This window comes from Dinoponera quadriceps, unplaced genomic scaffold (genome assembly GCF_001313825.1).
Source record: "Dinoponera quadriceps isolate SergipeBrazil2010 unplaced genomic scaffold, ASM131382v1 scaffold3061, whole genome shotgun sequence".
Taxonomy (NCBI): domain Eukaryota; kingdom Metazoa; phylum Arthropoda; class Insecta; order Hymenoptera; family Formicidae; genus Dinoponera; species Dinoponera quadriceps.
This window is the reverse complement of record NW_014557306.1, coordinates 1,144,160-1,172,000: the sequence shown is the minus strand read 5'-3', so window position 1 is coordinate 1,172,000 and position 27,841 is coordinate 1,144,160. Positions and strand designations below refer to the sequence as shown.

At 46.4% G+C, this 27,841-nt stretch overlaps 1 protein-coding gene across 3 annotated transcripts; it reads left to right on the top strand.

The window, feature by feature from the left end:
* On the top strand, positions 1-27,609 carry LOC106749016 (otopetrin-2-like). 3 transcript variants are annotated; one of them, XM_014628035.1, is made up of 11 exons: positions 1-430; positions 548-805; positions 2,360-2,580; positions 4,423-4,723; positions 6,530-6,783; positions 15,091-15,318; positions 16,724-16,926; positions 18,002-18,315; positions 19,388-19,553; positions 19,644-19,929; positions 20,487-27,609. In XM_014628035.1, the coding sequence occupies exons 4-11, from the start codon at positions 4,637-4,639 to the stop codon at positions 21,190-21,192; spliced, it is 2,244 nt and encodes a 747-aa protein (XP_014483521.1). In that variant the 5' UTR covers positions 1-430; positions 548-805; positions 2,360-2,580; positions 4,423-4,636; the 3' UTR covers positions 21,193-27,609. The 3 variants fall into 3 exon arrangements, with proteins under 3 accessions (XP_014483521.1, XP_014483520.1, XP_014483522.1); XM_014628034.1 differs by having other exon boundaries at positions 2,360-2,622; XM_014628036.1 differs by lacking the exons at positions 1-430; positions 548-805; positions 2,360-2,580; positions 4,423-4,723; positions 6,530-6,783 and adding an exon at positions 10,446-10,584 and having other exon boundaries at positions 20,487-27,608.
* Positions 27,610-27,841: the final 232 nt, after the last annotated feature.

Sequence of the window (27,841 nt, the reverse complement as noted above, 5' to 3'; positions counted from 1 at the left end):
ATGTCGAAGCCTCGCGTGGCGCGCCCTTCGGGAGGTGCCGAAGTGTCCCCGTGCCTCGCTATCGCGCGCCACGATTGATCCATCCACCGAGTTTGATTTTAGAAGAAAAAACGTTCTTTCTTCCCTTCTTTCTCTCTCTCTCTCTCTCTCTCTTTCTCTCTCTCTTTCATTCTTTTTCTTCCCCTTCGTTACATCGCTTCTTCCGCCGTATCACTTCCCGCTCTCTTTCGCGCTTCTTCCCGTTTCCCGCTCGATTCGCTCAACAAGTTTCACGATACCTTTTTTTCGAAGGAGCGTCGCGAGGAGAGTTCGCGGGCCGACGGAGAGGGCAACGGAGGGTAAAAAAAGTTTCGCGCTTCTCTTTCTCGTTCAGCGAAGGGAAGCGGCCGTAAGAAGCTCGCCGGGAAAACGCGGCTCTAGCCGCGCTCAGGTACGCGTGTGCATGAGGAACGCGTTGGTGCGTGTGTTTACAACCTGCGGATAGTGCGGCGGGGGAGGAGGCGGCGGTGGTGGCGTTAGGCACCGATTACGGGATATGGATTCGTAGTGGACCCGAACGGATGCGGAGGGCGGCAGATGACGGATCCGCGACCCGAGCGAGCCGGCGAGAGGAGGAGTCGAATGAAAGTGAAAACGGGGGACGACTGCACGGCGCGTACTACGACTACCACTACTACCGTTGCTGCTGCTACTACCACCACGATGTGAGGTGGGAGGATGCGTCGCCCTTCAGGAGAACGACGACGACGACGAAGGGTGCGGGAAGACGAGGACCGGCTGCCGACGAGTGCCTCGACTTCTTCCCGTGAGTGTATTTTTCCTTCTCTTTCCTTCTCGCCGGACTCTCGCCGCCGGCGAGACGTAAGATCGGGGTAGCTGATGTAGACGCGGAACTTCCGGCGCGTTGGAGGGAAAAGAAGTATTGGACTGACGCACGAGAGGAACTCACTTCCGCTCACGATGCTCAAGTCGAGAGCTTGATGAGCGCGGGATCTGGCTGAGCCGATCGAGCGTTGAAATTATTCGCACGCGTGCTATGTTGAACCTTCGAGAGACCGAGAACCGCGTACGTACCGACGGGTTTGTGTTATGTATGATGGTTTGCATGAAGAATCTCCCAAGTCGACGACGTAAAAGATCGATCGGACTTATATATTCGGGCCCTTCTCGAAATAGACGACCGAAATATGTATCACGTTCAGTCGATCGGTGGTAAATTGCCGCTCATCCGGAGTCCATTGGTTGCTCAATTTCTGTACAGTTCTCGCGTTCGAAGCGAAAGTCTCGCGAGAAAAGTCCGGAAACGCGTCGACGGGTAACGACGGGCGATCTCGCCCGTAAACTCGCAACTTCGAGCCGACTCTGGGCAATTTCTCACTCGGAATATTTTGTATAAATCGGGATACACCTTGCCGACTACTTTGTTTGTAAATAGCACGCGAGCGTCGTCGGGGGTAGCTACGTTTTTTCGTTTCGATGCGGCCCGATAGCTCCGGGCCTATCATTTGCCTACGTTTATTTTTCATCATTGCGTGCTTATTGCGTGCATCTAGTAACGGAGGTGTATAGTTTAGATAAAACGTCGGAACGCGACATCGCCGGCGTAAAAAGGCAATGAACTGCTTCCGAGCATGAACGCCGAGTGGAAATACGGCCGGCTTTCCTCGCACGCGACGGAAAAATCGTTGCTGCGGAATTCTGGGAAAGCAACAACTGCAACACTATTGTACCAGGGAGAGAGAGAGAGAGAAAGAGAGACGAAACTATCGACGTTGCTGGATATAGAATTTACCTATCGACCGGTGTAGGGGCAATCCTTCCGTCTCACTGTGTCGATGTCGCGCGTCGTGCCTACCTTCGCGTCGCTTCCTGTTTGTATCGTGACGCTTGCTGAGTACACACACGCGCACACATGCACACATACACACACACACACACACGCACAAATCACTCTATCGTGTATGAAGTTATCGTGATGTTTCCTCACTCGATTTACACACTCGACTCATCCGGCCGTTTAAGGAAATTAAGTTCGTAATCGATGCTCTTTGTTAACGTTTGTTATTAAACAATAAATAATTTAACGCCCGGTTGATGTACACAATCAAAATAACTTAAAAACGGATCGGAAGAAGCCTGCATTTATTAACGGAAAATAAACAGGTTGAGGGCTCTGCCGATGTGGAAACCAAAATAAATTGACAAGTAAATTTTGGTTCGAGAGCACGTCTTTAATATACAATCGATCTCTCGGATGACAATTTTCGCGATCGATATTGTTGGCCGCGAAACTGCTTGCGTTTGCTACGACCAGCCGAGAATTTAGCGCCTGACCCCAAGCTGTTTCTGCTCTGCCCAGTGTTTCCCTAATGCGCGCGGGGAGTCATTTTGATGGAGAAATATCCGATGCCACGTATATACGGACCATAAAACGCTCGAGAAACGGGAGGGTCCGTGAAATGGCGTTAGGGACGAACAGGAAGAATGTTCATTGACGTTAGAACTCCTGCGTCCCCGGCGAGGAAGCGCTTCACCGACCCCGCACTGGATTACTCATAGGCGGACAAATGTCTTCTGAAGGTACGACGCATTGTTTTCGTCCCCCGGATTCGCCGAAGTACCGTAAGTGTCTCCACGAAGTCTCAACGAAGTACTTAGGGGATGAGAGATTCGCCGGCTAGGCTCGCGGCATTTTTACGTTTCTCGAGGCGCGTTTGCGAAATCGCGTTGTTTCGTTCCGAAAAATCGGAATCGCGAAATTCGAAAACCGGAAAATTGCTCTTTCGGGAATTCCGCAATTTCCCGGGAAATTGTGCCCGCTCTGCGAATTTCGGCGGGACTTCTTTTTCGGGACGGTGCGCAACAATTGCAACTTCCGCGAGCGAAAACTTACGGGAAACGGATATCGATTCTTTTTCCCCGAGGCACACAGACGTGAAATAACCAAAGCGCTCGAGACTCGTCTTCGCGAGTGTGAGCGACCGTTTGCTTCACAAATCCCTGTCGCTGTCAGCGTGCGAAGTGACATGCGAGGCTGGCGCAAAGCGGCTCGAGTTTCGAAGATTGTATCACCGAAAACTTTGCATTAACTTTCGCGAGTAATTACGCATTCCGCGCGCATAAAGCGCGACGTCTTAGACGAAGTATCCCGTTGCTTCCCCAACAACTTCGCATAGCTTGCCTATGAAGTCTTAGCAGTAACATGACTAAGCTGTTAAGTACATAAGTCTACTGCTCGCAAGATAAACCGGAGCTTGATATGTTCCGCTACTCCCACGTCAACGCGTTTCGACGGACTCGTTAACAAGATCGCACGCTAAGAGAAAGATAGAGAGAAAGATAGAGAGAAAGAGAGCGAGAGAGCGAGAGAGAGAGAGAGGGTTTTTGTTGGTTCACTGCTTTTTGCATTAATAATCGCGTCCCGTGCAACAGAAGGGCAAACTGTATGGCCAACGGACGATCGTCGCGGCCATAATTACGTTATACAATTCCGGTCGAAATTATCACCGCGTTGTGAACTGGATAATTAACTCGAAGACAAACGGGGAGCCAGATTTAATTTCCCACCTGGCGTAATTAGTTTCGATCTTACAAAGTACGAGTCTCTGCCGTCTCATCGCCTTACGTAATTAAGAACATCGAAGCCCGTCGTCCTCAAGCTCGCCTGGCAGTAGTCGGAGGTGAAGTTCCCCACGTAAAACGCGGTAATGAGCGAGCGTCGTCGGAAATCCCGAGATGCAATATTTTACTTCATTTTTCTATTCAAACACGTTACGCAAGTTCCCCGACAACGCGAATCTCCCAAAAATACCGTCTTGGAAAAGTCTGGAAAACATTCTACTCGTTTTAGGTGTCTTTCAGGTGTCTCTAAAACGCACTTTAGATATTTGTGCTATTGGGACCGTAATTATTGGAAACAGTTGTACGACCGTCCCCACCGACTTGAAGGACAGAAGGGAACCGGAAACTCGAGAAATTCCGTGTGTAAAATTAGAGAACCGGAGTTCGTCACTGATACGAGAAACTTTCATCTGAATAACGCGGTTAATTTTACCTTCGACACAATAATATCGGCACGTCTCGCTGGTCGCTCGCTTAATTTCACCGCGATAAGTGTCGATATAAAAATCACAGTCTATTGGCGCGGCTTTCGCGCGAACGTTTTCCGCGAGGGTGCGAAGGAATGAAAAAGAAACGCCTTTGATATCCGGGGTTTGAAAATGTCGCTGCGTGAAGAAGACCGGGCGCACGCGATCACCGACTCTTTTCACTGGAGTATTTTCGTATCGCGCGGCCGAGAGCTTTCTCTCTCTCTCTCTCTTTCTCTCAAGCGAAGGGCAAGCAGGTGGGAAGAGGATATGTAGGAAGAGGAAAAGGAGGTGGCGTTGAGACGATCTGTCTTTCAAGGGTCGATTCTTTCAGGCTGCAAACCTGGTGGTGGTGGATTGTGTGTGCAAGGGCCCACCCTCTTTAGAATTCCCCGTCCGTAAAGGAGCGAGAAGCTTGTCGAAGACAAAGGCACGGGGGGGTTGGCGCGCGCGAGAGGAGTGGCAACGACGAGGAGAGGCGAGCGACGTGGAGGTGGTGTGGTTGAGGGGTGGTGAAAAAGTGAGAGGGAGATAAGGAGATAAGGAAGATGGGAGAGAGCTCGCCGGATCTCAGCCTCCGGCTACGCCAGGGCAGTTCCGACTCCAGAGACTCCTTCTACATGGACTTCGCTCAGGTACGGGGGAAGGGGAAGGAGGGGGAAACGAGAAACCGCGTCTCGTAGATTGAAAATCATCTGTCTCGGAGTACGAGGGGGGGGGGAGGGGTTAATTACTCGGAAAGATTTCGGCTGGCGAGAGTTACGAGGAGGTCGCCGCGAAGTTCGCGAGTCTCGAATCGCCGAATCTTTCAACCCATCCACGACAAATTATTGCGCGAACGAACTGTGCTCTTACTTAACCGCACATAAACCGACGTGACAATCTTTATGTTTTCTATGTACCTGAATTTTCCAATCACACGTCCACGTATCCGCGCCTCGTGAATATCGACTATTTGAGGAAAGAGCAATCATGTATGTCACGTGTTACTTTTTTCTTTTATGTGCAATTTTATTTTTTACGTTACACATGCTATCTTGTCTAAGTAATATTCGAAATATCGTTGCTACTAGAAAAATTTTAGCAGTCACAGACCTAGTAAATGTTAAAGTTATTACGTCGGTCGGAGTATATATAAATGTTTATTTCTTTTAATATATAAATGTTTATTTCTTTTAATATATAAATGTTTATTTCTTTTCTTTTCAATATATCTTAAATATGTACTTTTTTAAATATATATCTTTAATGTATTTTTATTTAAACATACATTAAATATATCTTTTTCTTAAATTTACCTTCAAGATATTTTTTTGTTTTAATGTATCTTCGAGGTCCACGCGGTTTTTACTTTATAAAATTGCACAATTTTACTTTTATGTGAAAATACGACGCGTGAAGTCGAAGAGTGCATAGATGAAAATTTAATAATCATCCTTTATATCCTCGACGTTCAACGTGAAGCGATGGTGAATAATTTTTAGTACGCAAGTGTCGCGATTCGATAAATTTCTATCGAATCAGTCTGCCCGGATATTTGCGGCTTTGTATTTGACCCTTCTAAAATCGGATTAAAGTGTAGCAACGTGTCAATAACAGAAATGCCGCGCCGATAGAGCCGTATGCTCCGAAAGACAAATTCAATATCCTCGGTAAATATCGTCGAAACTGGGACGGCCCTAAAAATAATCGGTCCATGAGAACGACCGAAATAATTTAGAACTGCACGTTTAAAGACTCCCGTTTATTCAGTCACTCACTCCGACAGAACATTGTCGTGTCACGTCGCTAATGAATGTTTTTACATTTCTATCGACATTCTGATTATATATATAACTTTGTTAGACTTAGTTTATACTCTCTATATATATTTAAGGATAGAACATATATATCTCAAAAAACAAAAACATCTTAATTGATCTATCTATACGTCGTTATCATTTTCTATAATGCAGATTTTTCATCTTTTCCTGCCGAAATCACCTTTCATAAACTCTTGAAACATTAATTACACGATGCTCCTCTATTACAATAACGTTACATTTCCAAAATAAGAACCGTGACTCAAGGAGTTAACACAACTTATTAATTGAATCTTAACAATCGAGCCCGAATTAACGCTTGAAATTCGCAAGCAATTAAACCATTTGAATTACTCGGCCGCGCAATTTATCCGATTTAGGACTCAACTGGAGTCTCTGTCGAGAGACGCGATAATATCTTGCGCCGATTTTATAACGTGCACAACAGTTTCACGAGTTATCTTGCACGCGGATGTTTCCGTGTGCCGGGGAAATATCTCGATACTTTGTAAATTATTACTTTGCCATTGGAAAAAAAAAACACGTGAGACAGCCTTTGGCAGCTAAAAACTCGCGGAACAAAAGCAGTTGACCGCTTACACCGACTACACCGACGCATCCTTTATTTGCACACCGCAGGGTATCGATTCCGATATCGAGGAAGTGACGCGACCAGGCGACAATAATTCCGATCCGATGCTGGAGAATCACCTGGAAGAGAGCGGGAACGACCTGCCGCCGATCGAGGACATCACGACGATTCCGGAGGAAGCCTCGGAAGAATTGAGGGAGGAGGAGGAGGCGGCCGCGTTGGAGGCTGGTTTACGCACGCCGGACGGTGGCACGATTAGCACGGAGATCGAGAAACCGTCGATCACGACCACCACGCAGGAGTGAGTAGAGAAACAAGAAAAAAGATATTTAAAGGCTCTAATGATAACCAATCAATAAGAATGAAAGGCTGGTAAATGCCGTCGCTGGAGCTTAAACGAAATCATGTCAATCTTACTCTCGAAATTATTTTGAAGTGACATTTTCCGCTCGAAATTCCACATCACATCATTGTCGGTCAATTTTATCCTCCCGCTTAGATTTAAATGACCCAAAACCCAGCGACTTATTCGCCTTTCATTTTCTTACTATAGTAGAGAGCAATCGTTTCTCATCCTTGCACCGCCCGTAACGCGCGCGCCACTCGAGACGAGCGCGACCTGCTCTCACTTTCCCCGGTTACTAATTTTCGCTCGATCGTTCACGTGCGTCGCTGCCGGGCTCGCGAACCACTTGACTCGCAGACTGAAAAGCCGGAAAAGCGAGCGAGCGAACTGAATAAAACGGGCGGCTCTCGCCAACCGCCCGAGACCACCGTCGTTTTCAGCTCGCATGCTGAGAGTCGACTGATTTAAGCCACTCGAGAAGTGGCAAGGGAAAAAAGGAAAAATAATCATTAATGATCCCGTCTCTCTCGACACGCGAGGGAAAGAGACAGAGAGAGAGAGAGAGAGAGAGAGCGAAACCGCGAGAAAAAGCGGCCGGTCGGCGTCAATTCGGGCGTTTTGTATCGATTGTTGCCGCTTTGTATGCACCACCGCAACGCGAATTACAGCCTCCCCTAAAGTGCCCGGCATTTCTCCACACGTCTCTTCATTGGAGTGACCGCCGTGCTGTGGCGGCGGTCCCGGGCGGGCAGCATTAATCACCGTCTGCGATTAACGCACATTTCCCTCGGTTCACGGTCCCCTGCACTTTGTGTACACCGTCGGCAATTAAACTTGATCCGTGAAAAATGCCCAGGCGATTTCGCAGCGCGCCGATTTCGAGTTCCCGCGCCATCAATTCCACGCCCGCGCACCGCGGACGGGATGCCTTCCGATGCAATTTCCGACGAATGTAATAAACCGATGTCTCGCGTGCCGCGTCGAATATACGACACGAGTCTACGAGATCTCGTCTCGAATATCACCCGAAATCGGAAACTCTTCCTCGTGTAGAAGCTATCGATTTGTGAAGACCCGTCGTCGACACTCATCGAAGTGGAAGCCGAAACGGATTGTACGATATTCAACTGCTTCTTTTTACGGAAAGCTACGATTCGAAAAAATCTATATTTTCTTATTTGAGACAAAACTTTGTCGCAGTGTAAAAACATAACTCAATGTAAGTAAACGTGTCGTTAGTACCGGATAAATACATTTCATTTTTAGACATTTGTTCTCTCTTCAATGTACTGCTACTTTTTTCCTGGAATGAAAAACACGGTTGGCGCCGAAAATAACTGCAACTTTGTAGGGAGATTAACAATTTTTTCCCCTCATCGTACAAGGGGAGCCTCGTCTCTCTTCATGACATCGTTATTGATGGAAACATCAACGTCTTATCGCTTACGTGATAACGATCCTCGTCCACGCGTCGAACTTGATCGTTGTTCGTCACGGTGTCTCAAATGAGACGATTCATCTCTGGTCCGAATGCCGGGTCTCCTCCGTAAGCTGGTTTTGCGGGCGAATTCGGTCCGTCCACGGAACTCGATTACTTCCGCCGGATATCGAACGTGCACGGAACATCGGCGTGAGAGTTAATATTGACCTGTCACTCGGTTATGGCTCACGCTCGACCTCCACGCGCATCTTCCCTCTCGCTTCCGGTTCAACCTTCGGAGACCTCCTAACCCTATCCCACGCGATCTCCTTCGTACTGCCGCCAACCCTCCCGAGCCCCCTCTCCCCGCCGCCAATCTAGCGGGAAAGCAGCTTATTCCGTCGATTTACATGCAGATTCAATCAACGTAGACACATACTCGCGACGACGCGGCGCTCTCGTCGGGAGGAAATTTACGGCGTCTAGGAAGGCAGTTTTTCATCGTTCAATTCGCCAAGTCTTTCGATTTTCGCGCTCAGGATAAATAATAGCGAAAATACATATCGTACGCGACCAGCTGAGCCACGTTAAAAAATACACTGAAAACAAATGTTCAGAATTTGCAATTATAATTATTCAAGAGAAAGAGTTGCAGTTAGAAACCAAATTTTTCTACTAAATATTTATTGTAGCGTCAATGATAATCTTACATGTATATTGTTATTTTTGGGTTGAAACCAGCAGAAAGTATATGGTTGTAGCTGGAAGGGACTAGAATTTTAATGGAATTTCTCTCTCAGTGTGTCACGACATTGTCGGAAATGTAAAAGAGCGATAATTCTTGAAGCGGAACATCGTTCGCAAGATATATCATACGGCGTGTGGCTGACACATTTCGTTCAGGGATGAAAAATTTCCCAGTCATACCGGAAGAGCGTCGCCCGGCGGAAAATTTATGTCCCACAATCCACACGGTCGACGAAGAAACCTCTCTCTCTCTCTCTCTCTCTCTCTCTTTCTCGCTCTTTCTCGCTCTCTCGACAAATTTTTCGTCTTGATGGGAAAATGGTAGACACGAATGGGGCGAGAGAGGGTATGTGTGTGTGTGTGTGTGTGCGTGAAGCCGTCAGATATTTTCCAGTGAATGTACCAGGACCCGCCGATCTCGGAAGGCAGACGGAATAAAAGTCGAAGTGTGTGAATATTGGAGTACGGCACTTTTACGCATTTTCGATGCGACGTTTACCGCACGCCTTCCTAGGAAACGTCGAACCTAAGTGTACGGGAAATTACATAAAATTCCGTACAGACAGACCGACAAATTCGAAACTCGCGTATTGGAATATTCAAATGCACGCGGCGCAAGTTTATTGTCGTCGCGATATGCGAAACGATCAGCTGCTGAAGCGTATTGCATTTTACTCGAGAACCGATGATACCGTGCTCTTTAGATTTCTCGAAGCGAAATCTCACTGGAAACAGGTGAAAAAATTCATTTAAAGTAAGTAAGAAAATACTGTATTCGGCGTTATGAGAATGTAAATGTTCAACTGAAATTTAGACCGGATTCTTAATCCACAGAGTGAATGTTTCAGTCTATTAGAATTGGATTTATTTATGATGATGGAGTGAGTCAGATTCACTCTCCTTCTCTCTCTCTCTCTCTCTCTCTCCTCAATATCGAATAAAAATCTTCATCACTCGACGATGCAGAGATCGGAGAATTCCCTCTATATGACTGAAGAGTCACTCGTATTCGAGCGACTTGGCCGCCACTTATACCCTTCGAGTGGAATTTCACTCGAAGAACTTTACAGAACGGGGGAAAAGGTTTCGTTATTACCCGCGACACGCAAGCGGGAAAGTGAGGATTCCGTAGGTAGGAGCATAAATCGAACAACGCCGTCCGGTATCAGTTCCCGCCGGCGGGCCGTTCGATTATTTTCCGAATTCGCGTCACGTAAGCGAAACAAAGCGATCAGCTGACGCGGTGTCATTCCGCTGGAAATTCGTTACACACCGCTAACGAGTTCGCCCCGTTCTGTCAAACGAATCCCGCGTATATATAGACAGGGCACAGAAGAGAGAAAGAGGGAGAACGAGAGTTATGTGCGACGAGAAGGATCAATATACACGATGGTCAGGGAGCCGGTCGGTCAGCCTCGACTAGGGCCTCAGTTTGCGATGCGGGGTCCGTGAGTGTCGTGCCATGAGCCGGAGGGCCGTGATTGTGTCATCCGTTGGCGAGGGCCGTTCATGAGGGCCAACGTTCCGAGACAGTCGAGGGAAACGCAAATCAAGGTCACGGGTATGCTCATCAAGGAGACGTCCCTCAGGTATTCGCTCTCGATTTCGCCACGCCGTGCCCCGATAAGGCGTTCAATCCCGTCGTGCAAATTTACCCTCACACGAACACGATAAATCAGAAATAAAAAGGGGAGAAACGATGTCACAGGAAGAGCGCGGTGGAGATAGGAGGTGAAGAACGGGCAGCTGCGGGACGAGTGACAAGCGATAGGATCGATGCTCTTCAACAGCCTGGCAGACATCTCCGGCGCGTAAATTCCCGTCGTAATATGCGAAAAGCGACGGAAAAGAGAAAGGCTAGCGAACCGAAACCTTCCGAGGCGCGGCTCAAAGGGCCCCCGCGTTTCCGAATGAGAGAGATGTGTACTTCGAGATTGGCCGCGCGGCGGATTGAATTCAAGTGGAAATGCCACCGACGCCTCGGCGCGGACAATTTCCCGAGAAAGGTCGCCGTCGAAGGAAAGCGACCGATCGTGTACGCGACTGGACACACTCGGCATCACGTATGCCGCTCCATTTCCTGGACGGAAAATTATACGATCTTCAGTTTTACATGTACGCACGAACACACTCAGAGAAAAGTATATAGTTGTGGTAACTGTAAAGGTAACAAACTGTACGAGTTTTGTAGAATTAATGTATAGTTTAATAAATTATTACTATTATCGTATTAAATTATTATCGTATAGTTTAATAATATTTTGTAGTCGTTGCAACTAAATACGAATGCATAGCGTAAACTATAGTTGCCGATAGCTAGAATTATCGTAACCATTCAGATTTATTTTCCATAACTATAAAAAAGTTTAGTTAATTATGTACGTTGATTCTGCAATACGAAACTCGTATAATTGTCACCTATGTTATTGTATTTTTCTCTGAATGCGTGTGTGTATGTATATAAGGTCAAAATCGTTTCACAATCAAAGCCATTATAACTCTATCATTGTAATTGGAATTGCTAATGCGACTTTCAACCTTATGGATTATGCATAAAGACTGAAAACCGTGTAGTTTTTCATCTGTTCCTAAAGAATGGTACAGCATACATGACGCTGACTGTGCGTACGCAAAAAAACAAAGAAACAGAAAAGGCACACGCAGGAAATCACGACCCGCTTTCGTGAGAGAATCCGCGAGACCTATCGCTCATCTGCAAACACGAGCGGCCGAGAAATCTCGATGAACGACACCTTCGCAAAACGGAAGAAAGAAAGAAAAACACGGACCTTCTCCAAGATCAAGCGAACACGCGGCCGGCGTCGCGCGATCAATCGTTCTCGTCCTCCTTCGCGATTCCATTTCTGGCGCGAAGTGCGAACGGTTAATTAAATTAACAAGTCGAGCAGTCGACGAAAACGTGGTGAGAGTGAGTGACATTGATCAAATTTAACTCGAGTCGAACTTCGCGGGACTTTCGAGGAAATGGTAAAATCGGAACGAGCGAACCAGGTCAGCGCGCCGAGTCGAAGTTCGCCGAGAGGAATTTTAATAATACAATATCTTCGGTCGAGAAGTCACGAAAAAGAGAAAGGGAGAGAAACGGGGAAGCAGGTACAGAGAGGTGCGCTGTGGGGGACGTCGAAGGGAGCGGAAGGCGACGTAAGGGCGGGAGGTCTCTGACGAAGGGTAGGCAGTTGGGCGATGCGCCGAGTCCTCGAATCGCGCACACCATCCTTCAGCCCTTCGCAACGAGGGATGGCACTCGACCGCTGAATCAACCCCTCAGTGCCCTCTCGTCCCCCTCGGCCAACGACACCCTCTCTCGCTCCGACGCTTCGCAACGCTACGTGATTATTTCAAAAAGCTCCGGGAGATGAGCCGCCACCCTTCCTTTCGTTAGCGTCCTCGCGTATCGCCACGTTTCCGCGAAACACTTTTTGCGCCGGGCTGCTGCGTGCCTGCTTCCTCGAGAGCACCGGGCTCTCCTCCCGCGCACCTTGCCGCCTCTTTGACCTCTCGTCGTGGAGATAGGTCGTCGTGCGTCGCCAGATCGTTTGTCTTCGTGAGCGCGCGCGCGCGGCGATTTCGCGCTGGATCTTAAACGGTAAACGCGACGTCACACGCTCGGAGGAAAAATATAGACATAGTCTTGATATAGTTATCACGTATGTGTGCTAGATTTTTCTCCGAGTGTGTGCGTATTAGTTTCATCAACGCTGTTCTGAGGTTCTACGTACAGAAAAAATTCATTAATCGATCAATTTACATTTCTTCAAACGAATTTTCCCGATTGCGAAAATCGTACTGAAGAAGAAAAGAAGTGTGTTATCACCGAGAAAAAAGGACATCTCGCGAGAAGGAAGAACCCCGCCGAGCTGACCTTCGTCGAGGTTGCCGCTTTAATTGATATTTTGGCGAAATTTACGAGCGGGTTAGAGTTGCACGCCGAGGAATGCGTTAGAAGCCGGAGAATGCGGCCTAAGAATGCAACGATAGGACCGTTAATTCCAGCCGTCCGCCTTGAAAATGTACGCTCAGGTGGAGAGTAATTGCGACAACGAGATGCCTGTTAGAAGTTTCATCAGCGTTACTCTGAAATTCCACACACCAGAAGGATAATTTATCGCTAAGTCTCAGTAACCGATTCGGGCTTTTAAAATTAGCCGAAAGGCTAATCGTCTCGCTTGATCGCTCTTCTCTTCGTTCTTTTCCGGCATATATAAAGTGCGCCATTCATTACCGAGTGAATCTGCTCTCTCTTGTGACTACTCGGCCGACCTATATTTCTTCGAACGAATTTCCTCGACGGTGAAAATCCGCACGGATGCCGAAAAGGAAAAAAAGGAGTTATAGTTTCACCGAGAGAGGAGACCGTTTCGCCGAGAGTGTCGGATTGAATTGATCGTTTACGGCCGTTATTAGATAAACGACTGGTGTTAGTAGAAAGTCAACGCTACGTCATTTAATGACACACAAAGCCATCAGCACTAGTCGGTCTCTTCCTGCAGCCAGTGTCAATGTGATGTATCAAACACTATAGCACCGCGTTGACCTTAAATCGGCCGAGCGTGCGGTTCATATAAAAATCATCGACGCTATGTGTCATACACGGTCATACCTCTCGATCTTCCTTCCTGTACGTACACGTGTCTTAATTAACGCATTGACTGCGGACGTGTCACACGTGTACGCACGTTGAGAGTTAACTGGAGACTTCGTGGGGCGGGCGTATCACGCGAGTGATACGTATCGAATTACCGGTTGCTGAGATAATGTTTTTTTTCCAAGATTTCCCGCACAATCGTAATGTTATGAAAAATGATCTACAAAAATGAAAATATTATTCCGGCTCCAAGGATGCATCGCCACGAAGTGGAGTCCGTAATCGAAGTGTTAATTAAAGTTGCGACACGGATTAGAGCGACAGGTATTACCGAATATGTAAGTCGGTCAAGGCTATCTACGCAATTAACTAGAACGAATGAAACGGAGAGAGAGAGAGAGAGGGAGCGCTTAACGAAACGTACAATATAAAGGTACAATATAAAAATTATTAAAGTAACAGGTGCAATAAGCGAATTGTTATTGTGTAATGACGGTGTGTGAGCGAGACAATTACCGCCTACAGCATAATTGTAACGACTTACGCGGTCTTCTGAATCGTCAATTAATTAAAATCACTAATGGTAGCTCGGCGGGAAGGGCGTGGTCGCGAGTTTATTTGCGTTTCCCACGTGGCGGCACGCAAAATATATAAAAAATGAAGATGAAGGGGACTCACGCAGACGCGGCACGTGCCGCTGCGAGATAATTAATTCGAGGAAGAGGAGGAAGAGGAGGAAGAGGAGGAGGAGAAAGCAAATAATGAATATTCTCTTTTGTTCGCGAGCGCCGAAATATTACTCGTCGTTGCGATAATTCGGTAGTTTCGCGTACTCTCGCGGTGTTCTTTTCCTCCGACACACGAAATACGACACGAAGAACTCGCGCAGCTGCTGTGCTTCTATTATCCGGGGACCAGACGAAAACTCGGTTGTGGCAACAAAAAGATTCCCAAAGGAGATTTTTATTCGGTCAATTCTTTTCAGTTATCGCAATCGAGTTTCGAAGCAGCCGCCTGTTCGGACGAATGTTTTCGTTCGCGGGCAGCAGAAATATCGCTTCTCGTTTCCTCCGAGTTTTCCTCCGGTCCCTATTTAGAACTGACACACGGAAAAGTTCAATTCCTGCATGACTGAATCGGGGATCAAATGAAAACTCGGCGCGACGAGAAATGATAATCTCCGCAACTAAGCGGACGTTCACGTGAACATTCCGTCGCATGGAAACTCGATCGAGACACAACTGGGGGCGATCGACAACTGAGCGGAAATCTCTCGCAGAAATCATTTCATATAACCGAGTTTTCGTCCGGTCCCCCGGCAACGGGAGATTCAGTTACACCGGAATCCGTTTCCCCTACGTGTACGCGAAATGAGATTTCTTCCATTCCGATATAATGACCGACGGTATTACCTGAGAGTCTTGATGACGAATATCCGTCGTTCTTAGCGGTCTTTTACTTTTTGAACAATCCTATCGACTGTGCACAGTTGGCCAGGGCTGCCGGTCGCTCTACCATCGCCAGCTTCGCCATCCGCGGTAATCGTCTCGCCGGAAACGTTGTCTAGACACAGCAGCAGCTCACCCTCTCGCATCCACCGGCCGCCCCAATTCGCGTTGGCCCTGCCATGCTCCTCGCAGCCGATTCCGGCGGTCTGCTACCCAGCGCCGACCTTCCTCGAGGTCACCGACGAGCGGAAGTGGAAGAACCTTGGATGGTGAGTGAGCGAGGTGGATCGGATCGTTTCATCATCGGCCGGAGGTCGATGTACCCGAGTGGTCGTTCGGTCAGTCGGCCGCTCTCCCGCGTGTTTTCAATCGCAGCTGATTCCCAGCGATTGAATGTTACACGCGCGCGCGCGCGCCCACGCGATTATTAATCCGCTTTTCACAAATGTCGGCGGAATGTGATTTCATTTCTGCGGAGGCACGCGCCCAGGGAGCCGCAGCTGCGGGAAGGAGATTGTCATTAATGTTAATTGGATTATTAATATTAAATTCAAGCGTGCATACTTTTGTTCTAATTGTAACTTGAGGCTCGCGCTCGTTGAATTGTTTTCATTTAGCGGAACCTTGTTGTTGTTGTTGTTATTATTATTACGACGACGTTGCGACGCGCGTTTCTCACTCTCGCTCCGGGAGAAACGAATTCGCTCAGCAAACGCATGCGAAGGGGGAATGCCGGTCGGCCACGGAAATTTCACGTGATCCTACAGGTTATCCTGACCGACGTCTGCACCGCAATTACCGGCACTTTATGAATCAAACACACGCGTACAGGCGTACGAGCATGCGATTACTCGTAATTGAGCCAATTCTTACGGGGGTGGATGATATTTGCGGCCAATGGTATCTCCGCTGTAATGTTACACACAATGACGAGAATATCCAGCTAACGATCCATCATACTGCCCTCGATCTCCCGTTTTCGCGACGATTCATTCCGGAAAATTATTTCCACTTACGCCGAGGACAGAAATCGCGTCGTTCGCAACGGTCTTCGTCAATCTCGAATTATCCGCGGCGACTTTATGCGGAAGAAACAAATATTTACTTATCTATTTGTTAAATATGAGAATATCCCTTCATGATTATTGCAGATTATTATTTCTCAATTCGAAGAAAAAGAGAAATTTCGTCTTATATGATCGACGAGTCGTTATTTTTACATCACTTGAGAATTCAATCATTTCCCACCGATTCGAATAAATTCGTTCTCCGAACAGGTTAACCTTCTGTATAATATATTCCACCTGATTACCGGTGAGTGTGTTTTTAAATACAAATGTAATCAATTAGTCACCTTCCTCACCTAATAATACGCGCGAATGGAATGATATTCGCTCGCTCGAGCGCGTTTTATCGATCGAAATCCCGGCCTCGTCGATAAAAAACTGCCGGAGTGGACTTACGGACGGGCGGGATTTGATAGAATTCCTTGACAGCGCGTTTCGCATGAAGATCCGCTCGACAGCCGGGACCGTAGCAGCAACCGTAGAGGAGGGAGGTGACTCCTCAAAGTACCGCCGGAGATGGATCTATTTCCTCGAGCGAGGATTTAATCCGCGAGCGCGCGGATCCGCCACGCGTTTCATTCAGCTTCAATTTCCGTTTCTGCTGCAGCGACGCCCTGGCGACCACTTTGAGCGCGTTGTACGGGAAACTTCTGGTCGTGATGGGGATCGCCTTTCCCATGGCGGAAGTAATATCCACGTACATACCGCCGTCGTTCTACGAGGCTTTCTACCTCTACCTCTACTTCGGCAGCATGATCTTCCTCGTATACATGTACGCCATGTTGTTCAGGGACGGCAAATCGAAACCAAGTGAGTTCATTATTGCATTCGCAAGGCGTAGTTTCCCCATCTGCCGCGATAAGAATTCCCCAACTTGCGGGAGGTATTGATTCCGGTCCCGCGAGGGGACCGAAAAGCTCACTCGAGAAGGTGCGGTAGTCGCGTGTAAAAGTAGACAGAAGCATTTCCGCGGGAGACGCGAGAAATTGCAGAGGCTGCAATCGCAGCCTTTAATTCCGATCGATCTACGCGCGCACGACGACGACAATATGACACGTTTGTATATGTCATAAACTCGACGACCTCGTTCCGTTTCCCATCGAAATTCCTCTCTCGGCCAACGACGGCGATCGCCGAAACGAGGCGTCGCGTCCAAATGGTCAATGGAAGGAGGATCGCGACACTTTTACCTCGATAAATTTCGGAACGCGTTCGATATCCCATTAGGGAAATTCATCTTCTGGGAAATACCGGGAAACAAATTCTCCTATTGGCTACTGATGCGTGGCGATGTTCATTGGGGAAAAACTGTTCCAACCTTTCTCCCACTGACTGTATGTACAAGGGGAGAATTTTTATGTAGTAAAAATTATTATAGAACTTTATAACCGAGAAACATATCGAATATTTTGTCTGAATTTATTATCCTTTCCTTTTGTGTGTGTGATATTTATATTTTAAAAACTTGAGTTTACTACTGTCTTAACAAATGTATTATTACCATTCTTGCAAATTTTTCCTCTTCTTTTCTCAACATCATTTGTTAAAACTCTTTCGGATGTTTTCGTATTTTCCGTAACGTATATTTTTGTAACGCTATTGAGGGAAAGCTTATCTTTACTGAAAACGATTTATATATTTTAGGAATTCTCTCTCTAAAGTGTAGCGTTAAAAATTGTACTCTGAACCTTAGCAAGATAAATTCTGACGGGATCCAATTTCCTGCGCCACCAAAAAAATACGATGAAAACTAAGAGAATTAATACTGTACGTAAAAGTTCTATAAAAAAAATAATCTCTCTCCATACGCGCACGCCGCGACGAGCGATCGTTGTCCCGCGAGATAATCGGGATCGACTTGCTAAGTTGTAAATTTGCGAAGCAGAAAAGCAGAAGGACGTGTGCGATCTGGATTCATCGCGATCGTCGAGCGGCGCCGGCGGCGACAGTGACGCGCCTGAGACCGGATGCCCGCATATGAATCCGGCACGTCCGGTCCAGCACTATGGCAGCTTTTACCTGCGAATGGGCGCCGTGGCATTCGGCATCGGCTCGATGATCTACTCCGGACTGGAATTCGGCCAGTATTTCGAGCTGGAACGCAACACCAAGTGTCACAACATTATGTTGGCTCTCACGCCCGCCACGAGAATGGCCTTCATCTTCATCCAAATGTACTTCATATTCCTGAACAACGAGGTGAGTGAGTAGGCGCGCTCGGTGCGAACGACACGTAGGTAGAGAATAATCTACAACTCGCGACCTTAATTTTCACGACGAACTTCGAACTGACGGACGATCTACAAATCTGACGGACTTTTCCCTGTCCGATCTTACGCGTCTTTCTGAGCGAAGCTGCGAATCGAGATTCTATCAAAATCCACCGAAAGTCAACTGAATGTTACAATTTTACATTCACTACCTAGAAAGGAAGAATATTTATCTAACTTAACGCACATAAAATTCTTTTCCATTTTCCTTTTGCAAAGTACTCCGTTATTTGAGACATTTTACAGCTTTTAAAATTCGAAAAATAAAACAATATTCATGATATGTTAATTAATATATATTTTCATAATAAAGTAGAGCAATACCACCGAGGTGAAAAATTTAATAAAAAGAATACAGAATAGCGGGACAAAGCTGTTATCGATCCCTTAAGTATCGCTTCACGTGTTACATCGGAAAACCTTGATGGTCTTGCTTGATGGAATCCACTGATGGAAGTATCGAGCCAACACTAGCGTGCCGGTTACGGGGTTAATGAAACAGAAGGGTGAACAACCCTGAGAACAACAGCAGAACGTGACTGTTCGAACTCTTTGGTATCCTAGCATGACGAACTTATCACTTCTGCTGCCAGCATTAATCCAATTTCCGTCGGATAAAACTTCCATTGATTCTTACGTAATTAAGTTGTCAGTTCAGAAAGTATCCTCGCGAAAGAATCTCCTCGAAGCAGGACCGTATGATTTCACTTTAATATCAGGAACCAACGATTTCCAATTCTTTTCTCGTTAATCTTCTTCTTATACCCGCGTACAAAATATCATAATTTCTTTACGAGACATTTCAATTATCTATTAAGATGTATCTTTTATTGAGATTTTAATTTATCATCAAGATTGATTTATTAATTAATTTAATTTTCATTAAGATTTTACCTTTACTATCTGACGTGTTCGAAATAAACCAAATATGACTTGAGTGCGCGCGCGCGCCCGCGCGATAAATTGAATTCCGATAATGAAATAACGTCCACACGTTCCAGCAAATGAAAGTTTATCGCCATCGCGTTGTCGCGCGTTTCGGACTGATGCACATGATCGGCACGAATCTGTCAGTCTGGCTGAACGTCCTCGTCCAGGAGACGAAGCACGAGATCCTCACCTTCTACAATCCGGAGAACAACTCCCTCCGAATCTCCCACCGGCTGGGTAAGGCGTGCGAACGAACGATTCTTTCTCGAATACCTCGGCAAAAAGAAGGAAAACACCTGACACTCCTGGAATTTTCCCGATGTGCAGGCTCGAAGGGAGGACTTCACCTCGGCGGCCATACTCACTCTCATCACGGGGAACACGTGCGACTGCCGCGCGGTCTCAAAGGACCCCATCACATGTTCGAGTGCCGACGGACGAATATAATGGGATCGTTGGTGCAAGACGCCAGCCCCTTCCTCTTCCCGTGCACGATAGAATACAGCCTGATTTGCGCGGCCATTTTATACGTTATGTGGAAGAACATCTCGAAGGCTGGATTCACGCATCCCATTACGCCGCCGGGCTCGCGTCACCACGCGCACGCCTACAGGTACAGTGTTGCAATAATATGCGCCCATAGCCGCGATAAAACAACACTACTACGCCCACAGATAACGCGGTAACAATCGCACGTCCACGGAGACGGGCGAGCGACAGCTCGGTTTGCCAACTAATTCCACCCGTACAACAGCTTAGCGGAAAATCAATTACAGATAATATCTTCGCGCTCTTTTTCAGCGTTTTAACGCGGCTCATTGCGCGTGTAATTCCGCAAGGATCGCGCGCTCACGGCATTAATTCTCCCGATCCCCCTGGGTTACATGTGCGCCTCACAGTAAGCTCCAAAATTTATTTCGCGTTAGTATCGTTTAACTTGCTGCTCTACGTGTAACAACGTATATATACATGTTTGAAATTCCTCGGGGCAAAAGAGAGATCGGAAGAGTTAAGGCTGGCTCCGCGATAGAAATGAAAAGCTCACGTTTACCTCTAAACTCAAATCTTGTGAAACGAGCTTGAAGTAACGATTTGATTAACATGAGTCTTAATCGAGCAAATAGCGTACAATCGAGTATACTGAAGAGACGAACGCCCGACGATTCGCAGGAAGTCCCCCCACCATTACAGCGTGGACTGCGCCCGCGCGCACAAGGGCCTCTTCGTGGGCATCCTGATCCTGGTGCTGACCATCATCTCCCTGATCCTCTTCTTCGTGCTCATCTCGCGACCCGAGCTGGTCAGCCTCGCCGTGACCGAGGTGAACGTGTGCGAGCTCACGCTCTACGGGATGTCCACCCTGGCGACGTTGATCGGCATGTTCCAGATGCGCAAGCTGCGCTACGACGGCGGCAGAAACCTCGAGCTGGACAACATCCTCCTGGTGGCCGCGCAGACCGGCATGTTCATCTACTCCACCTTCACCATCATCGGCGGCCACTTCACCCTGCAGAAGCACACGGTCCTAGTGTTGGTCACCGCGCTGGCCAGCGTCGTGCAGACCACCTGCCAGACCATCTTCATCCTGGACGCCTCCAGACGCTCGGTCGCCACCGCCGAGCAGATACGGCGGAAGCCGGGCCGGGAGATCGTGACGTTCCTCTTGGTGACGAACCTGGCCATGTGGGCGATCAACACCCTGGAGAAGTCCCGGGCGGAGTCGCACCCGGTGCAGCTGCACTTCTACGGCCTCTGGGCCTGGACGATAATCACCCACGTGTCGATGCCGTTGGCGATCTTCTACAGATTCCACAGCACGGTGTGCCTGTGCGAGGTGTGGAAACGGGCCTACAAGGTCAAGCCCACCTACATGTGACGCAAGGGGTCCCGCGAGGTCGTATGGAAGACCGCAGGTGCCCCGCCACGGTTCTGCAGGAGCCTGCAGAGACTCGACGCCATCGCGGAGAACGATCCGGCGTATTTCATATGATCGAGAAAAGCCGAATCGGGGGCGTCGAGGCCGCCTCGGGACGACCGACTGACCCGGCCGGGAGGAATTCGCTCGGCCGACGGTCGATGCGATTTTCACGTCGACAGAAACGCGCTGGACGTTACAGCGCGCGATCCACCACGTGACGCCACCGGTCTGTCACCGCGCGAGCTACGCTAAGGTTCTGTCAGATTCCCGGATACCTCGAAGAGCCAGCCGCAGCACATAGAGCAATTACAGGTTCAAAGGCCTGAAAGGACGTTGCCGGATATTACGTGTGTAGTGGAAACATGGGTCGGAGTTAGAAAAAGAATGAAAAGAAAGGAAGAAAAAAGAAACACGAACCGACGAGAAAGCACCAGGGGGGAATAAAACGTAAACGATAGATTTCAGAGGTCATTTATCGGAAGTCGGTGTCTCTGGTTAACCTTGTACAGATAAAAGCCAGTTCGGCATGAATGTCCGACGACTCCGCGTAGTATCCTGCGCAACATCACGTTGCGAAAGTCCCACTGTCACTTCCTAAACGGGATTAGTCATTCGCCGCTCGAAATATCGCTCGAACGATCGCGAGTCGCGGGGAATTGGTCGAGAAGAAGAGGAAAAAAAGGAGGAAGAGGCAGAGAAAGGTCGCCGATCGAATCGCCTCGCGGAGAAACCTTCGTTGCAAATATGCGATATCGCATCGTCTTCTCTCGAGCTTGGCACTCGGCCACCATTCCAAGGTTTCCACCGATGATTGAGACTCTACTTCGCCATCGATATCTGTAAATAGCAGTCTCTGTTAGCCACACCGCGTCGGAGGAAACGGGGCCGCGCGAATTAACGAAATTCGCGGTACGCGCATTTAGAAGAGTCCCGGATTTCCGTGTCGACAAATGATAAATATCACTCAGAATTTAGCAGTCAAGGATGCAATATAAAATAAAAGCAAGCAATTATATCACAATTAAAGGAATTGTTAAATAATTGCAAACGTTTCGGCTCTTCTCCGAATTCTCTTCAGGAGGTTCTCTCACTTGGCCCTTGACTATCAAATTCTGATTGGACATCAATAGAGCCATCTCTATATTTCTAGGAAAAATCGTCTATGTGTATCTCGATATCTCTCTATCACTCGCCGTTTCCCACAGCTTTCGTCCTGAGCCGTGAGCTAAGAAAGCAGGAATGGCAACGCGAGATAGGAGAGAATCAAAGTTCATCCGCATGAAAGAGAGTTCAATCGCGATAGAGCGGTAGATAAACGATCCCACTGTTATCTTCTATCGATTCCACGATATCCTGTCAACTACGAAAGAGAGATCAGATGATTTAGCTGTTCGAAGGTGTAGCTATATGTGGAAGGTAATGCAATCGGCGGTATTCTTCAACAGGTCTGAGCGGTTAGGCCGACCAAACTTCTCGATATTGAACTTCTCGATGAAAGTTAAGTTGATACAATATTACACGTAGATTCTAAACGCTCGTATATTTGAACGTGTTCCCCGAAAATTCGACGGATCGAAACGGAAGAAGGGAACGCCAAGTTATAAGGAAACAAAACCGACCAAACGCACGACTGGTAGGTGGCGGAACGTCCACTCGTTAGAAGTAGAAAGGATTAGATTTCCTTAGAACCAATCCGATCGAAGCGTAGTCTTTCGATTTTACGGGAACAATGAACCTTCGTTCGATACATTTTTCTAGTTCTGAGAGAGAGGCCGAGAGAAAGGGAAGAGAGTTCAATTTCCTCTCTCCTCGGAAGACTGAAACGAACGTCGGGAGAACGGCCGGAACACCGAATCCTAATCCACTTCGAACCGAGTCCTCTAAATCCGCGTCTCGAAAGAGAAAGAGCCAATGTCCGTTTCCTCAATTTTCAATCGCAGAAGTCTGATAATTTATGAACATTTCGGAATCGTGAAGGATTCACTCACCGCAACTGAAATTTGGTTTCTAATGAGTCTAACCGATGTAATTAGCGGAAAGTGTCTCATTTTAAAATGTTTACAAATTTTGAGATTTTTATTACTAAGGATCGATGGAATAGGCATTGATCGTTTACTTCCGAGGCACGGAAAATATACAATTTTATTGTTCGGTGCTCGCAATCGAAGGCATTTGAACGCTTTTACGGATATCCGTCTTCCACGTAGTACAAACTGCAGTTTAACTCTGGAACACTGGAAGGAATAAATTCTAACTGAGAACACGCACAATATGTGATAGTTTATATATAGTATAAGATATAAAAGAATAGTTCGAAATTTTTTAATCAAAGATCGCTCGCTTTTCTTCTAGAGAATCTGAAGTATGCAGAAATTTTAATAAACAATCAACAAACATAAAACCAATTGAATGTTCTAGAGTTAAACCGACAATCGTCGCGTCCATTCCAATGGTTCGAGAACAAAATTGCGGCGGGAGAAGTAGATTACGAGTACGTTCGATATAGTAACAGACAATATTTTGGTACAATGGTGTTATTCACGAGTTTTCGTGGTAAACCAAATTATCCTCCTTATTGAGTGTTACAGTTTGTGAGACAACTGTACAGGTCCTAAATCGTTCAACTGCGACGAACAAATGGTCGCATTAATTAGAAATATTCTAACGGTGCGATGACGCAAAAAATCCGTTTTCCTCGATTTCTTATTCAGCAAACTCAAAGTCCCTACTTGTCTTACGAACTTTATTTTGTCGAACGCCCAGTCCATGTAAAGTCGATAGAGAGAGGGAGATCATGTAGATATTAAATACCTTAATATTTTGACCACCACGCCATCCATATTTGAGTGACGCGTTTCCGCATGGGCGGAATCTTATTGACGAATGACGGTTCTACCTACTCAATTATGTAAGAATGATTCTATTACATAGTCATAAGGATATCGCATGAAAACGGTGAAACATTTCCAATACGAAATATGCTAGATGTATTAGAAACAAAATTACTCGAGATGGCACTTGTTTCGTACGATTCGTGGGACTCACGCTGGCATCCAGCGTGGCAGTCGAAGGTGTCATGAGACGAAAAATGAAAATCAGAGAACTTGAATTCTTTTATATCTAAGGAGAGATGTACGCACAAAAAAAAAGGTATACACTTACCGTCGTAGAGAGCACGATTGATTAAGGACGAAGATATTTAGCACTGCTGTTAACATCATGATCTTACAACCGTACGGATATTTTTATCGTCGAAAAGTTTGTATCGTCATTTAGAAATTTATTTCGAGCCAGACTCGGAGAGAGAACGGCCAGAAACAGATCGACGAGCCCGAGTGTATCGAGTATCTGTATCCCCGAAAAGCTCTCGTGCAATCTTCAAGGAGATGCGATAGGAAACTAAAACGGAAGGAGACGTTCGGAGTAGAAACACCACAGTACAACGGCTGATCATATCATTGAGCCTTAATCCGTCGAGAAGAGTGCTGTCCGAACTCTGATAAGAGATAAAGAGGGGATCAAAGCCGATCGCGGAGTCGAGCGCGATCTCGAAACTGAAGCGACCTACTCGAGTTTCTTTCATGCTCAACTGACAGGTGGTGTGGTGATGCGAGATCCCACGAAGAAGAATGAGCGACAAATGAGTCTATCGTGTGATCTCTGATGAGTTTATGTATGTGTGTGTATGTGTGTGTACGGCTGCGGTCCGATTTACGCCTACGCACTGTAAGCGTTATTCTATTTGTATTGTTTATTACATGCGACCAACGGAAGATAGAATGACGTTAATAGATAAAACGCGTAAATCAGACCGCAACCTGTGCGCGTGTGTGTATGTATGCATGTGTGCGAGTGTGTACGTGTGTGTGTATGCGGGTGCATGAGTATACGAATGTACGTTTGTACATGGAACGAGAGCAAAGACAGAGAGAAAGGAGGGAAAGTCGAGAATTTAATGGAAATATAGGCACACTTATAGGTAATACGTATCTCGTGCTAGAAGCTTCGATATCGATTATCGCCGTTGCGAACTATATAGTTATATCCGGTCGGTGCAGTCGATTTTTTGTAAGATATCTCGTTTCTCCAAGACGACTGTAAATAAACGGAGGAGAATACACAATAAAAGCAGGTTCTCTCGGTGTTTAGCGCTAGTTGTGTCGACATGTTTCTTCCTATAGTATATATATATTATATATATACACACATATATATATATATACAAGATATAAATATATTTATTATTATGTTGTTCTATTATAATATTTATTACAACGTCTGACATAGGATTTATATACGCGCGACGTGTTACGTTTATATTGAGAATCCTGAAGACTCGTGCCGGGATCCCATGTTCCTTCTTTTTCTTCGCTTCTTCGTTCGTTCGCGGTATTCTTCCTAATTAATGGAGAACAGCGGAAATGTCGAAACGGACGACGTGTCGGAGCACGTCGATGTGAAGAACAACGCTGTCAATTGATGCTACAACACAAAAACAGACTCTCTGAGTATATGTTGAAATTGAGGGACGATTGAATTCAATTGTTACAGCTGAATTGTTTGAACAGAAACCTGTCTAGATTTGATCTCTAAGTATTGCAAGAGAGTCTCCTTCTCTCTCTCTCTCTCTCTCTCTCTCTCTCTCTCTCTCTCTCTCTCTCGCAGGACATTCCTGTCCTGCGTTTCTCGCGTGCACATGGTTGATGCATTTTCGCGATCTCGGCATGAGTTTTCGCCGGAAGAAACGTGAAATCACAGGGCGAAAATCACGAAGGACGCAATTCGCATTTTTTGCAAGTGATATATATAAAAGAAGAAAAGAAAAAGAAAAAAAGGAAAAAGAAAGACCCAACGGGAATGTTCTCTTTATTATATCACATCTCTAAACTATACTTTTTCTATGTCCGCATAAAATCTAGTTCCTACGCAATGTTTGTACTCTTATACCCTTTGTACTATTTGTACCTTACGAATTGCAATACACTCGTCCGCAATAACGAAGCGTCTACCTCTCTTTATTACCGCTCACCGTTACTCCCATTATCTAAGATAGAAAGTACCAGAGAGGCAACGCGTCGAATTGTTAAAACCGCAAACTCCATCGGCGCCGCCGGCTGCCGGGTGAGAAAGCTACGTCGAGATCGACTCCAGTCCCGGACAGATTCGCAACACCTGAAATCAAACTTTCTAGATAATGAGAGTTTGTTGTCCGTGCGACAAGCGGCCGTTAATAATGCGATGGTAGCGGCGAATAATTGAAATAGCGGCGAACCCGGCGGCACGCTCGGCGATCGGGCCGACCCAAATACCACGCGATTCCGGAGTCGACTCCGCGAATGCGTTCGTGATCTCTCGTTGTTGAGGTAGGCCTTCCACGGGCCTTTCCAAGGTCATCCGGTGACCGACCCTCAAACTGAATCTAATGAAGACGAAGCCGAGACTTTCTCTTCGCGGAATCAATTTATCTCGCGAGAATCGAATACCCAAAAGACGTACAGATTTTAGCTGACACACTGAGAAGAACAATGATTAATCATGCTAAAATTATAATCATTCCCGGCGCCACTTTGTACCCCGTGCGATTCTGATCGAGGAGAGAAAAAATGTCGCTCAATCACTTACATTTTGTTGTAAATTCGGCGTTTTGCTTCCTCGATTAATTCACCGAACGTTTCTTTTGGAATTACTTTCGAAAAATTAATAATGACAGATTATTATCGTCGTCGTGCACTTCATTATTGAGAGTCCGAATCGCGTGTCGCGAACTATTAACGTATTTCGTCGCGATTTGTATCGGAGCGCGGTGAGTCGGCCGAATTTTTCGACGGTCCCTGCATTTGAGAATACAAATGTGGAGAAGCTGACGGCGAGAGTATTTCATGTCGAACATGCTGTTGACGTAACAGAAGCGTTTCCCTGAGTGCTCTTGAGAGGTAATTAGTCAAATTGATAAATGGAATGCGCGCTCTTAATTAGGCCGGCAAGCGAACCAGATCGACTAAAATAATTCACGCGATATCCGCAAACACCAAGATTACTTCACGCCAATCAATTGTCTCGTTAACTCCTGATTGAGGTCAGTACCGAATGCTGCTTCCAAATATATTTCGACAGCTTAATTAACTGCAAACCTGCAGTATCAGCAGTACAAAACAGTATTATATAGTGTCTACTCTAAGGTTGTCGTTTTAACTTGGAAAAAAAACATTATATAAATCTTTACATCACGGAATTACGGATCATTTAATCGAGAAATCGTTATCGTAATTAATCGTGCCAATCTTAGGAATATATTCATGCTTATCTATTCTTATTAATTAGGTCAGGTCTATAGAAAGTAGATACTTCACATTATAATATTCAGTTTTCATCGCTCTTTAAATAATAACACACACACACACACACACACACACACACATATTCCCATTTCGTATTTTTCAAATCAGAATTACATGTCAAAACAAAATATAAAATTTCTAGCCAAGTCTCGCTCTTTATTTCTCGACCTTTGATACTTTTGCACACAGAACGACGAGGAGAGAATGTACGAAAACCGAAATATTACATAATATCGCCGGTAAGAGAAAACGGCTTTTTCCTAATAGTA

Coding starts and splice junctions, on each gene's coding strand:
- LOC106749016 (XM_014628035.1), top strand. CDS start 4,637: ATGGGAGAGAGCTCGCCGGATCTCAGCCTCCGGCTACGCCAGGGCAGT. Junction 6,784..15,090: donor ATCACGACCACCACGCAGGA/GTGAGTAGAGAA, acceptor GACTGTGCACAG/TTGGCCAGGGCTGCCGGTCG. Junction 19,554..19,643: donor CCGAATCTCCCACCGGCTGG/GTAAGGCGTGCG, acceptor CCCGATGTGCAG/GCTCGAAGGGAGGACTTCAC.